This window comes from Pteropus medius, unplaced genomic scaffold, assembly GCF_902729225.1.
Source record: "Pteropus medius unplaced genomic scaffold, Ma_sr-lr_union100, whole genome shotgun sequence".
Lineage (NCBI taxonomy): Eukaryota > Metazoa > Chordata > Mammalia > Chiroptera > Pteropodidae > Pteropus > Pteropus medius.
Window position 1 is genome coordinate 4,149,409 of NW_024344374.1, and position 13,003 is coordinate 4,162,411.

General features: G+C 35.1%; 1 protein-coding gene across 1 annotated transcript in view; it reads right to left on the reverse strand.

Moving 5' to 3' along the window:
* TMEM245 (transmembrane protein 245) overlaps positions 1-13,003 on the reverse strand; it is an 84,696-nt gene that overhangs the window by 48,579 nt on the left and 23,114 nt on the right. Inside the window, exons 6-7 of the mRNA XM_039870660.1 lie at positions 10,936-11,105; positions 3,571-3,675 (exon numbers count right to left, since the gene is read on the reverse strand). Coding sequence (XP_039726594.1) covers positions 3,571-3,675; positions 10,936-11,105 — 275 coding nt within the window. The remainder of the gene's footprint in view (positions 1-3,570; positions 3,676-10,935; positions 11,106-13,003) is intronic.

The window sequence follows — 13,003 nt, forward strand, 5'->3', positions numbered from 1 at the left end:
TTAAATATACACATATATTTACTAGGTGCTCTTTAGTTCTCACATTAGATGTTATTTCTAGAGTCATTTTTCTTGTCTGAGGGAACTCCTTTGGCATTCCTTATAGTACAGGTCTGCTGTCAACAAATTCCCTCCGTTTGTTTATCTAGAAATGTTTTTTGTTTTTTTTTATTTTGCCTTTTAAAAAATAGTTTCACTGAATATAAAATTCTTGCTTAACAAATTGTCACCGCAAGACTTTAAATATGTCATTACAATGTCTTCTGGTATTCCTTATTTATTGTGAGAAATAAGTCATTAATTGTTTTGTTGTTCCTCGTGTGTGATATGCAATTATTCTCTTCCTTCAAGAGTTTCTCTTTATCTTTGGCTTTCAGCAGTTTGACATCTTTTATACTTTTTCTCTTTCTCTTGTCACCTTCTGGGGTGCCAATCACATGTCTGTTAGAATTTCTGATATTGTACCACAGATATCTGATGTTCTGCTCATCCAATATTTAAAAAATCTGTTTGTTCTCCAAATCAGATCTTTTCTACTGATATTTCTTCAAGTTTCCTAATTCTTTTTTTCTGGATCTCAGACCTGCTGTTGAACCTATCTAGTGAATTTTCCATTTGTTATTGCTCTTTTCGGCCCTAGGATTACTATTTGGTTCTGTTTTTAGTCTCCATTTTTTTGCTGAGAGTCTGCATTTGGTTACTCATTATTAACACATTTTTCATTAATTCCCTGAAAATATTTATAATAGCAACTTCAAAGACTTTTTCGGCTACATCTGGGCCACTTAAGTGTCTACTTTTTTCCCACTGGTTCTCCTCCTGTCCCACAATCCCCAGTATAAGACACATTCTTCCGTTTCTTTCTATGTCTCGTAATTTTTGGTTAAAAATGAAACATTAAAAATACACTGCAGCAACTCTGGATTGTTTTTTTTCTTCTGAGAACTACTGTTATTTTGTTTCAGTAAACAATTAACTTATCTGTAATCAAACTTAAAAAAAAAAAAAAGTCTGTCTTCTCTGCCACTGATGTCTCTGCTCTGTGCTTTTATTTTTTAAAGCCTGGCTCCTTAAGGATCTTCCCTGAACCTGCAGAGCTTAGCAGTCAGCAAATTATTTTGGCAGCAGTTATTCTTAGACACTTCACATAGGAAAGCTTCTTCCTTTGAAACCTGGAATGTGTGAGAGTTGAGAAATACAATCAAAGGCACAAATCTGCAAATCTCCCCAGACTTTCAATATTTACAGGACTCCTTGGGGTCTCCCGTACACATGCCTAATTTGGCAAACAGTCTAAGATGTGTAGTTTATTCATTTCAGCCCTTCTACGGCTTTCTTGCTTCCAGACTCTCCCGCCTTTAATTTACAGCTACTCTGTGGCCAGCCCCAAACCAAGTCCACCACCTCCCACAGAAAAGCTGCAAGTTTCTGCAGCCCAAGCAAGGCAAGAGGAGAATAACTCTAAACAGGAAAGCCATAAACTACCCATTTTTACCAAGTGCAGTAGCAGTTTTCCATGAGCGAATATTCCTCAAGTTATTGCCTAAGTGGTCATTTTCCAATGTCCTGATATGGTATCTTCAAAATTTTTATACCATTTTATTTTTGCTTTCTGTCGAGGGCAATTACCTGACATCCTCACTCAGCCATCACCCTAAGCTGTATTAGAAAGATGGAGCTAAAAAGGATCCTCTGACAAACAGGATATGGATACAAAAGAAAGAAACTAGTCAAGGATGAGCCTGAGGCTTTTCGCCTAAGCAAGTTAAATGGAGTTGTAATTTACTGAAAGGGGGCAACTATGAGAAGAACAGACAAGTGAGGGAAGGTCTGGAATTCAGTTTTGACACGTTATATTTGAGATGTCTATTAGACATTAACGTAGACAATGTCATGGTGTTTTAGAGAACAATCCCTTTATTGGCTGGGAGAATAAACTAGATACCAGTTAAGTTTCCCTCAAAAGCTCGGTTTGCATGAGTCCTAAATGACAAAGTGGTTAAGTAACATGTCATCAAAGTTCAGGGAAGCAAAAGCTCACTGAATAGAATGAACAAAGAAAAAGGACTTGAAAGATGAACATAATTGAGACAGGCAGGCAAGACCCTATGAAAAGAGACAAAGAAGAGAAAGTGAAATAGAAGAACAGGAGAGAGAGGAGAAAGAGAAGGAAAAAAACCCGCAAGACCATACAGGTGAGAGGTTTCTCTAAGAACTAGAATGAAAGGTAAGATTGTACAGTGGCAAGATTAGGTGAAACGTGACAAATATAAAGAAAGGTCTCCAAACAAGTCTATATTGTCTGTATGTGACTAATAGATTACAAGATTAATAACCAAAGGACAGATAAGAACTGCATAGAGATGGAAACACAGGTACTGAGAGAGCAGGTTTTCAGGAGCAGACTGAAGACATACTGAGGCTGCGAATACTGAGAAAGGGACTTACTTCCAAGTAGAGAAGTGACATAGCAAGAAACAATGAAATCCTTAAGCAAATTGTGCCAGATTAGATCACCTATCAATAACAGTTACTGCTCTATCTCTATAGCACTAAATAAAAATTTTTCATTCCACGATTTCATGTAAGCTTCATGATTCCTCAAGAACTTATCAAATCCTAGGATGTGGAGTTGAGCGAAGTTCAGATAAACTAAAGATTAAAATACACCACAGATATCAGAAAAACAAGTCAGTTAAGAGATACCACTGGAGAGATAAACTTTTAGATGCACTTTGGAGAATAATTTCCTTTGATGAGATGAAAGAGGGGCGTTATGGACTGAATGTTTGTATTCCACCTCACCCCCAAAATGCAGATGTTGAAAACCGAACCTCCACTGTGATGGTTAAAAGGTGGGCCCTCTGGCAGGTAATTAGGTCATGAGGGTGAAGCCTTCACAAATGGGATTAGTGTCCTTATAAGAAAGGCACAGAAGAGATGATCTTTCTCTCTGCCATGTGAGAATACAATAAGACAGCCAGCTGTAAACCAGGATGAGGGCCTTCACCAAGAACTCAATCATGCTGGCTCCTGATCTGGGGCTTCCAGCCTTTGAAACTGTGAGAAATAAAGATTTGTTGTTTAAGCCATCTCTTCTATGCTATTCTGTTATAGCAGTGCGAACCAAGAAGAGGGAGAGAAAATGTAAGCTGAAAGGACCTGGAGAGGGAGAAATAAAGATTCTATGGTATGTTAACAGAAAGACCAATGAGACAAGGGAAGGAGCTAGTCAAAACTTCCGATCTAATTGACAGGGCACTAACTCGAGTAGGAGCCATGACACCAGATCACAGTTTCCCACTGACAGAAGAAGCCACTTGATCCTCCATCTCAATTTTTTTTACCTGCATTTATGCTGAGAATTTTGATGATAAAAATGCTTTTAAAAATAGATACTAGGCAAATACATGGCAAAATCAGTAACACAAAAATGATAAATACTTCAGTTATTATACATATTTACAAGCAAAGTGACATTTTCTATGCTGCTTCTGCTAGCTTCTTATCCATTCTACAATTCTAACAATTAAGAGTTTATTAATGGCAATAGTTAGAATTGTACTATACCTTTGCAGTCAGGAGTAGGGCTAGAAGAAGGGTTCCTATCACTAACAAAAATATGATGAAAATGCTAATTATTTTGTCTAACATCTTCTCCAACCAGATGATCATCTGCACAGAAATAAAAAGAGAATTATTATCTGTAAAGTACAATTTAATAAAAACATTCAATATACATTCAAATATGAGGACAAAACAAGATATTCAGCATTGCAAAGCAAACTATAAAATAAAGCAGTGAAAGCTGTAAGCGACTTCAGAAAATTAACTAACGCTATTAATTGCTGTTGTTATATAGTTTATTATTGTCATATCTAAGAAAAGGCAGTCAATTTGAACATAACCTACGTCTATGTTTGAATTCTCATACTGTAGTATATTTACAATATAAATTATAAATTATAATCTGGTATATTACTAAACAAAATAATAACAATCCATTAGCTGACCTCAAATCTTGTGAAATTTATTGTCAATTAGCAAATATAGATGACTTTAGAAAAAGTATGCTATTATAAAAATGTCCTAAGTTATATAAAGATAAAATAGAAGCAAATTAAAATAGGAATTACATTCAATATATTTTTCCCTTTAATGTCATTAGGGTTACAAAAACCACAGTAATAAAAATCTAATGGTAAGGTAACGATAAATACCAATTTCAGAATAACAGTTACTCTGGGTGGGAAAAGGATCAGGAAAGTATACAAAATGGGCTTCAATTATATAAGTAATGTTTATTCAAGCTAAAGGATAGGCATATGAGTATCTTCATATCTTTTTATATTTGAAATTCACAATAAAATACTCTTAAAAATCTGACATTTGACTTGAAATTTCTATTTTTTTAAAAAACATAAGCTTTATGACGAATTATAATTGAATGCAAATAAAAAATCATTAATGTAGTGGTTATTCCTTAATCAATAATTAAAATTATGCTCTCCCCAAAGGCTACTTGACATTCTATTTTGAGTATAACTTCTCTCATTTTTCAAAATCACATGCACTCCTACATAAAAAAAAATTATTTTCAGAATATATCATTCTTATAGATTTACAGAATTCCTGCCATGCAAAGCTACCATTTACCATTTTGAAAATACAATCAGACTGATGACTACTGAAATACACTTGCATCCCTCAACCCTAACATGAGCTAACGTACTGCTGAATAACGTATTCTTAAATCTGAATTATGCTCTCCGAACAGTGAATTAAACACCCCAAAGCAAAGAATGGTGGTTAAAAAAAAAACATGACTTCTAAAACATTTATTTTCCACTCAAGGCTTGTAAACTTGTATCCCCCTGATCTTTCATGAAGGACACTGCAACTAAGAGATCAATGCTACAGTAAACTCAAAGATAAAAAGTTCACCTTTTGTCTTAACAGTTACAGCTTCAAAAAGGAGTTAATTTTCAGTGCATGCTACCAAAGCATTGACGACAATGCAGAGATAAAGAAAATAATAATAACAGATATCTAAGATATGGAAGGTCAGATGTCATATTTTGAATGTAAGTTCTAAAATCAATAAAATGAGTTTCACCATCAGAAATCAACTCTACACCGAGTTCCTGAGACAGCTAATTGAAGAAAGGGCTGGTGTTGCATTACCCCTCGTGGTAGCTCCAAAACGTAACAGTGCATGGCACGTGGTAAAAGCTCAGTTAATAGGTATCTGAACAGGCAAGCATAAATAATTTCAGAATTAAAACCAGATTATATTCACAATTTACAATTTCTGAAAATAACTGGGAGCCTCAATTTTTTTTAGAGAAATCATATCCTGAAATATATATTTTTAACATAAATGATGTTCTATTAGAAAGCATAAATTTATGTCTGGGTATTTTTAACATATAAAACATGGAATAGTCACAAACACATTATATATATCAACATTACAAAATCAAACTTTATGTTTTTAAACCAGGGTAGAATTTTCCTATCACCAGCTGTGTAATTAAGGGTTGGGGAAAAATCCACACTAAGAGTCACCTAAATAAAAATTTATTTAAGGATAACAGTGAGGATTAGATGTTTTATTCAAAAATTAAAATAAATAAAATCACTTAAGATGCTCAATACATAAGATAAAAAAAGTTGTGTGTGGGGGGGTCCTACTCACTTTATGACTAAGATAAGGTGAAGAAAAAAAAAACAACAGGACAAAAACAGAGAAGAGTGGGAAAGGTGGACAGGGTACGATTTATTAAAATATAAAGGGAGATAGAAAAAGTAAAAAGAAAAAAGTCTGGGGAGGGGGAGGTGGTGCATAGAACTAAGAACCAAAAGAGGACAAAAAACAAAATGGACAGAGAACTTACAGGGAGGAAAAGAACTCCCTGAGTGAATGGGACTCACAAGGAAACAGAAACTCACAGACGTAGAAAGAGAAACACGGACAGAGGAAGCAATGGAGAAGGGGAAGGAGATGGAGGAGAGAATCCTGAAGAAATGCAGGAGGTGCTGCCCCAGGAGGCTGACCCCGCCCCACGCTCTGCTTTGGGCAAAAAAAAAACCCACACCACCTGTCTTCACTGCCCTGCTCGTGGGAATCACACAGTCCCTAGAAATTTCCCCAGTCTTTCTTGCTGTGAGAATTTATTTTAGTTTTTAAACTCTAGTTTCTAAAAAGGGAAGGGGAAAAATTTTTTAATGACATTGGGATTTTAAGTTCAAAGATTTAGAGATGTTGTTAAATTTATAGTTATACCAAAAGATACTCAAATTTATAAACTCTCTGTCCTTATTTATTAAGCTATTAAAAATAGTGTCGTGCCACTACTGAGTTTTCTATTTCATTAATCTGGACCCTGTAAGTTTTTATTTTGCTTCATTTTTTTAAACTAAATTCTAGTTGAATCTTAGTGCACATAATCAATATTAAGAAATAAAACAATTAAGGCTGCATTTCAATTAACCATAACATGTATTCTCTCTCACTCTCACTTCTTTTCGGTTTCCTAATTCACCTCACTTGAACTTGGCATAACAAATACCCAATGCTGCAGTTTTCTGACTTTGGATGTAATGTAATAAAAGTCTTCAACTTATTTATGTGCTTCACTAAAGCGCGCACTCCCAGAACTTCAAGTGGTTACTCCATCTACACCAGTGCTTTCTAAGTCAGCTGTGAATTAAGGTCATAAATTAGTTAATCTAACTCAGTCTTAAATCAAATCAAACCTAATGACTTTAGCTCTTTTCATCTCTTGAAAACAATATGAATTCTCTCTCTCTCTCTCTCTCTCTCTCTCTCTCTCACTCACTCACTCACTCACTCACCAAAAGAAGAAAATGTGACACATGTTTGCACCACTATCATCTACCTAGGATTGAACTCATTTACTTATGCTACTTTTGTAGGAAATGGAAGTATATACAACCTCACTTTTGTGTATGTCTTTGTATGTGTCTACTTACTTATTTTAGTTTATTTTCAACCCAAAGTTTAAAACTTTAGGCACCGCCAAGTTTCCCTTTTCCTGTTTCAACAAAATGAAATCCTCATCTCAAAACTCAAAAGTGTCATTTGGATCTATCTCCGAGTATCACATCTTTCTTAAAGCCTGCAATAGTATTTCCCCTGAAAAATTTTAGTCTGATTATGTTTAAACACAATACACATAAATGATGTCATCTTTTGCTATCTGTCCCAGGGTTTGATGAAATTAAATCTAGAACTACTGTATGCAGACTATATGTCAAAGGTACGACAACGACATATAGTCTGTTATAAACTTATAGAGGTATAAATATATATAAACAACCCTTTATTGAAGTTATTAAAAATGTACCTAATATAATTTTAATCAAATCATGTGAATCATTTACCATAGACACAACCTCATATCTCGGGAAATTATTAAATTAGATGTCACAAGCCATGACTACAAACTTTTTTAAGTTAAAAATAAAATTTTTAAATTCTAGTTATTAAAAAAGACATAAAATTATCAGCCTGGGGATCACACAAATATTTCACAGATTTACCTTTTTGAAAAAATCCTGTGTCATTTATAGAAAAATTAGCAAAATAAAGAATTCGCTTTCCTTTTCGGGAACTATTGCCTATATATTCTTACACACCAAAGGAGACTGGAGGACCAGGATGAGCCACTTTACAGCACTAACAAGGAGTGGACAAAAGGACTACAAGGCAGAACTTCACACACACTGGAACAAGGAGATAAAACCCATATCCTAAATAAAATGGCTTTGGGTTTTTAGCAAACTGTACTGTGACAATATTAATACTTCATGACCTTCCATAGCTTATAATTAGAACTTTAATAACAGAAACTTAATTTGACATATGGACAGAAACCGAGTGAGAATGGAAATACAGGGAGAAGTTACAGAATTAAATAGTAAAAACCAACATCCGTGTGTTCATTTACCTTCTTATTTAGCCAGTGCCAGAGCTTGAGGATAGGGGGTAAGATGAGAAAGAGAAGAGAAGAACAGTGGAATATCATTAGAGAATGCAATAATAGTATGAAAAGAAAAGAAAGTCACTGAGAGCATGAGGAGGAAATTACCCCAGACAAAAGAAAAACTACAAAAAAAAAAAACTGTAATGCAGTCACAAAGTTTTTAAATTGAGTGAATGTAATGTTCCTTTAAATTTACAATGATTATAGTGATGATAAGTACAAGCTTTGCTGGCAGTTCAACAACTAAAAATACATAAAATAACCTGAAAGCTTGTAAGCATAAATAATCACGCTAAATTCCAAAGATCAGAGTAATAATAAGAATCCTTTAATATATCATGTACCAAAAGGATTTTTAGTACCTGTATAAACTAATTCATGTTCATGTACTATATTTTCATTGAACTTTGTAGTTGCTGCTTTATAGTGTTAGTTATTTCACATTTTTTAAAGAGTAAAACATTTTAGTGCTCATTTGGAACAGAGGGCTCATGGCCAAAAAGCAGGCATATCTAAGATTCTGTTAAATATCTGGTATATTTCCTTCCATGCCAACTTTTTAGGCACTACAGTATATAATATCTTGCTTTTTTCACATAAATGTTGCCACAGCTAAACCTCACAATATTTAACACTACAATACTAATTAATGCTAGTTAGTGAACACGTAATCTAAAAATTGGTAAACATAGAACTTAAGACAACTTTAGTAATAAAAATGTATAAATGGCTAATAAGCATAATTTCATTAAAGTGACTGTAAATACTCTTTAGATTTCCCTAAAGTATACCCAATGCATGTTTAGATACACACTTTAAACAATGTCCTATAGATGGATCATTTCAAAACCACTGTTCCAATCAATTAAAATAGAAACATGAAAAATAGATCTATTCCTCAAAGCAACAGCCCAAATATATTATTATACTAGACAGAACATAATTTTGGCATCAATTGTAATTAACAAAATATTCAGTTTATGACAGCCACTGATTCTGATATATGCTGTCCTATAGCAGAAAATGCTTGTTTTATTCATTTTCCTGCCTCTCTTCCTTAAGAACAGATTGATAAACAAATCAGAATCAAAATGACAAAATTTTACAAGGCTACTTTGTAACAAATACTTTTTGATGTCCCTGGAACTTCAACTGACACAACCGTACAGTTTTCCTAAATGAAGAATTCAAATACAAGTACATGAGAACGCTGAAAACAGGAGTCGGTCTCCACCCTTTCTGACAGCGGTAAGACAAAGAAATTACCTGGAAATAAGAGTTTCCCCTCTTTGCATAGTTTGAAGAGCTAAATCTGCTCTAGTAAGATAAAGCTTCACCCCAGTACCACAGAGATGTAATAAATATGTTGAAATTTGTGCAGTCTTAGATTCTTATTTAAAAAGTTGAAAAAAATTAATAAGAATACAAATAGACAAATTTCAAAAGAAAAATAAAAACAGCTAATTAACATGCAAAAGGATAGTCAACCTTATTTTTATTTTTAAAAATTTCAGATTAAAACAACACTGAGATACTTCTTTTTATATTTTGTTACATTATAATATCCAGTATTGGCAAGAGTTCAAGGAAATGGCTGTTCTCATATGTTGCACTGGTGGAAATTAAAACTGGCAAACTTTCTGGAAGATAAACAATATGTAAGAAAATGTACTTTCTGCTTCTCCTTTGACCCAGAATATTTTATTATGAGTTAAAAGATTTATCTCCTTCTCCCCACATGCACTCCAATTACATTCTCATCTATATCTACACTGGTTTCACCACAGTATTTCTGAACCTTAAGTCACGAATGGACAGTTAAAGCAATGCTGTTAAAGTAAACAGTTACCAGCCTCCATGATGAAGTCCAGCTCGCACAGCACGACACACAAACAGAACTTCTCGATCCAGTCTCACCTGATCCCCCAGCCTTACCTACCATTTCATATATCCCAGCCATGACCATTTTTTAGCGTTCCCTGAGAATTCATGGTGTGGAAGTCTCTGTGCCTTTGCACTGCTCGCTCTACCTGCCCTTCTTGCCAAGCGTACCTAATAACCTCCTACTTCTACTTCAAATTTTTCCCTGGCATCACATCCTCTGCAAAACCTCCCCTCTCCCACTGCCTTGCCAACAGCGAGTCATTTCTTGCTCAGTACTACCCCTGGATCCTGTATATACTTTTCCTCCGCATTATAACAACAGCTAACACTTATATAGGACTTGCTGTGTACCAGGCCCTATTGTAGGAATTGTACATATATTAATTCATTTAAACCTCACAACCATTCTATGAGGTACATGTTCTTATACTCAATTGTATTGATAAGGAAACTAAGGCACAGAAAGGTTAAGAAACTCATCGAAGGTCGCACAGCTAATAAGTAGCTGAACTGGGATTTGAAACCAGAATTTGGATTCAGAGCCCATGCCCTTAACCACTAAGTCTCTAAATCCAACCACTGCCTCTGAATTTTAACGGATTGCTGTCTCTCCCTAAACAGAGCTTCTTCTGCATTTAGTTTTCTGTAGTTCGTCTGACTCCCCCAGGACTTATCACAGACTCCGACAGAGTAATTACTCCAAAAATATTCACTGAACTGAGCCACTACCTGGCTATATAATTTTAGTCACTTAATCCCTCTGGATTTCAATTTGGTCCTTATAAAATGAGGGAGTTGAACTAGATGTTCCATAAGATCCTTTTCTGTCATTTTTTAAAAGAAAAAACTACTTACACAATATTTATTTAAACTAAATATGGCCTATCCTTATATATATCTTAATTCTAACTTTAAATTTCATCACAGAATTAGATTTTAAATGTGTTATCAACAATTACAGTATAAACACCAAATACTACGGAATAAAACAATGAAATATATAAACTCCATTAAAACAGCCCAAGTTCTTAAAATACAATACCTTGCTATCAACTTTTAACAAGAATTTTCCAAGCCCAATAATTGGCCACGGTGCCAGAGCTTCCTGCCGTTCCTTCAGGAAGTGCTCTACGACCTGCCACCATGCATAGCAGCGTTTCTCCAGGAAGTTCACAACTCCAAAATGAATAACAAGCTTCTTGAGTATCCAGACTATAAAGAAGAAACACATATATAATCAAAATCTAGATTACAAAGTTAAAATGTGAAAAGGTCCCTTAGTTTCATGTGATCTTTCTAAAGCAGAAAAGCAAGTATTGAAATAAGGATCAATTTTTTAAAAAGGAAAGAGGGGAGAAGAAAGTTCAAGGTATTCCAAGTTGATGGTATTGGGACAAATAACTTATCACATGAGCCCCATCTGCCCATAGATTACCTTCTTTGTGGAGTCCGACTCCCTAAAGTAGTCAGGCATTATTTTATAGCCTATGTAAACATAAGATACTATGATCATGAAGATTTCAGTGACTACAACCTTCGCTACTCACACCCCCTCCAGGGTGAAAAATACTAGCCCCTGACATGTCCTAATCTCCTTGGATATTATAGCTGCTACTGACAAATTGTTCTTTTCCTTAGATTTTTTAATGTTTCGTGACCAGAAAAATAAAGGTATTCTATACGCGTCATTATGATTTTATACTACCACAGACAACATTTTCATTTGTGTTCCTATTTCTCTGCTTGATATTGCTCTATACGTATGAATCTTTTACCAGGATTCAGTAGAGAAGCAGACTGGGTACAAGTGGGCTGTTACAAATGGCCCGAGGCTGGGCTCTGCACAACTTCAACGGGGACTGTTCACAAACCACAATGTGAATGTTTTACTCTGCTACTGGGTAGTGTGGCAGCTCTTCCGGAGAGGTAAAGGCCAACTAAGAAGGTGGTGGGACTAGAAGGAAATGTCACTCATCTGTGAAGGTTGCCTTGTGTCTGGACCCGGGATAATTGACCCAACCACAACAATTGCCCTAACTCCAGAGATTTCTGTGTCCTTAGCCCTGGCCTTATAAGCGAATGCTTCACAGTTTACTATTTTGCACCATGAGCTCAGTGTTCATACCAGTTCGAAAATTCGTTAGAGATTTTTAAATCTCTAGAGAGGTCCTAAGAAAACTTCTATAGTCTCTAGAGTAAGCCCAGAGTATTTATAAGCTGTAGAAAACCTTTCGGGGGCCACACCTGTTCACACGGGCCATGTCAAATTCCTATGATGGCCCGAGGGTTAAGAAATGACTAGGACAAACGTAACTCCTGCCTGCAACCTTAAGGAAAAAAGTGTTCCAACAGCACCCGGCACATGATTTGCCAACATAAAAAAATTACCTGGAAAAAACAAAAAAAGGTATGAAACCACCCAGAAGAACAATTTAAATTGTTTCACTAAGCATTTCTATGGCTGTGGTATGTGCTCTGTGACTGGCTTAATTACAACAGTCCTTGCTCCAAGTGCCAAACAGAAGTTCTGCCTGAGGATGCGAGATGCAGACACAAACTTCAACCATTTATATTTCATGTTCCCTAAGGACAGGCACTATACAGTTCTTGTCATAACAAACCTTTAAAGGAATGGTAACTATTTAATTAACTGTCCAATTCAATGAGAATAAGTTTGACAATGAATGATCTAGAAGGTAAATGGTCCAATAAGTTTAGACTTTGAGACTATGAGAGAACAGATTTCCATAAATCAGATGACTTTTAAATCATAGGAAAAAAAACCTGATAACGGAGACAAGGACTAATCAAATTCAGGAGGTAACCGGATGGTAGGATTCTAAGCATCGACTGAGGACTTAATAAATTTGACATAAACTGTGACTATAAGAAGAAAGCCCAAACTACCAGAAAAGCATAAAAGATCTTCTACAATGCATCTGAGCCAGAGAAAACTGTTCCTTACTCTTGCCAGTAATAGAAGACACCTTTAGAGAAAATCAAAGTAATAGAGGTGGGCCTCGAATTACCATGGTATGCAGGTACAAAGCCCCAGTTTAATGATTTATAAAAAGCTGTATGATTTCTTTTTTACATAAAACATGATATAC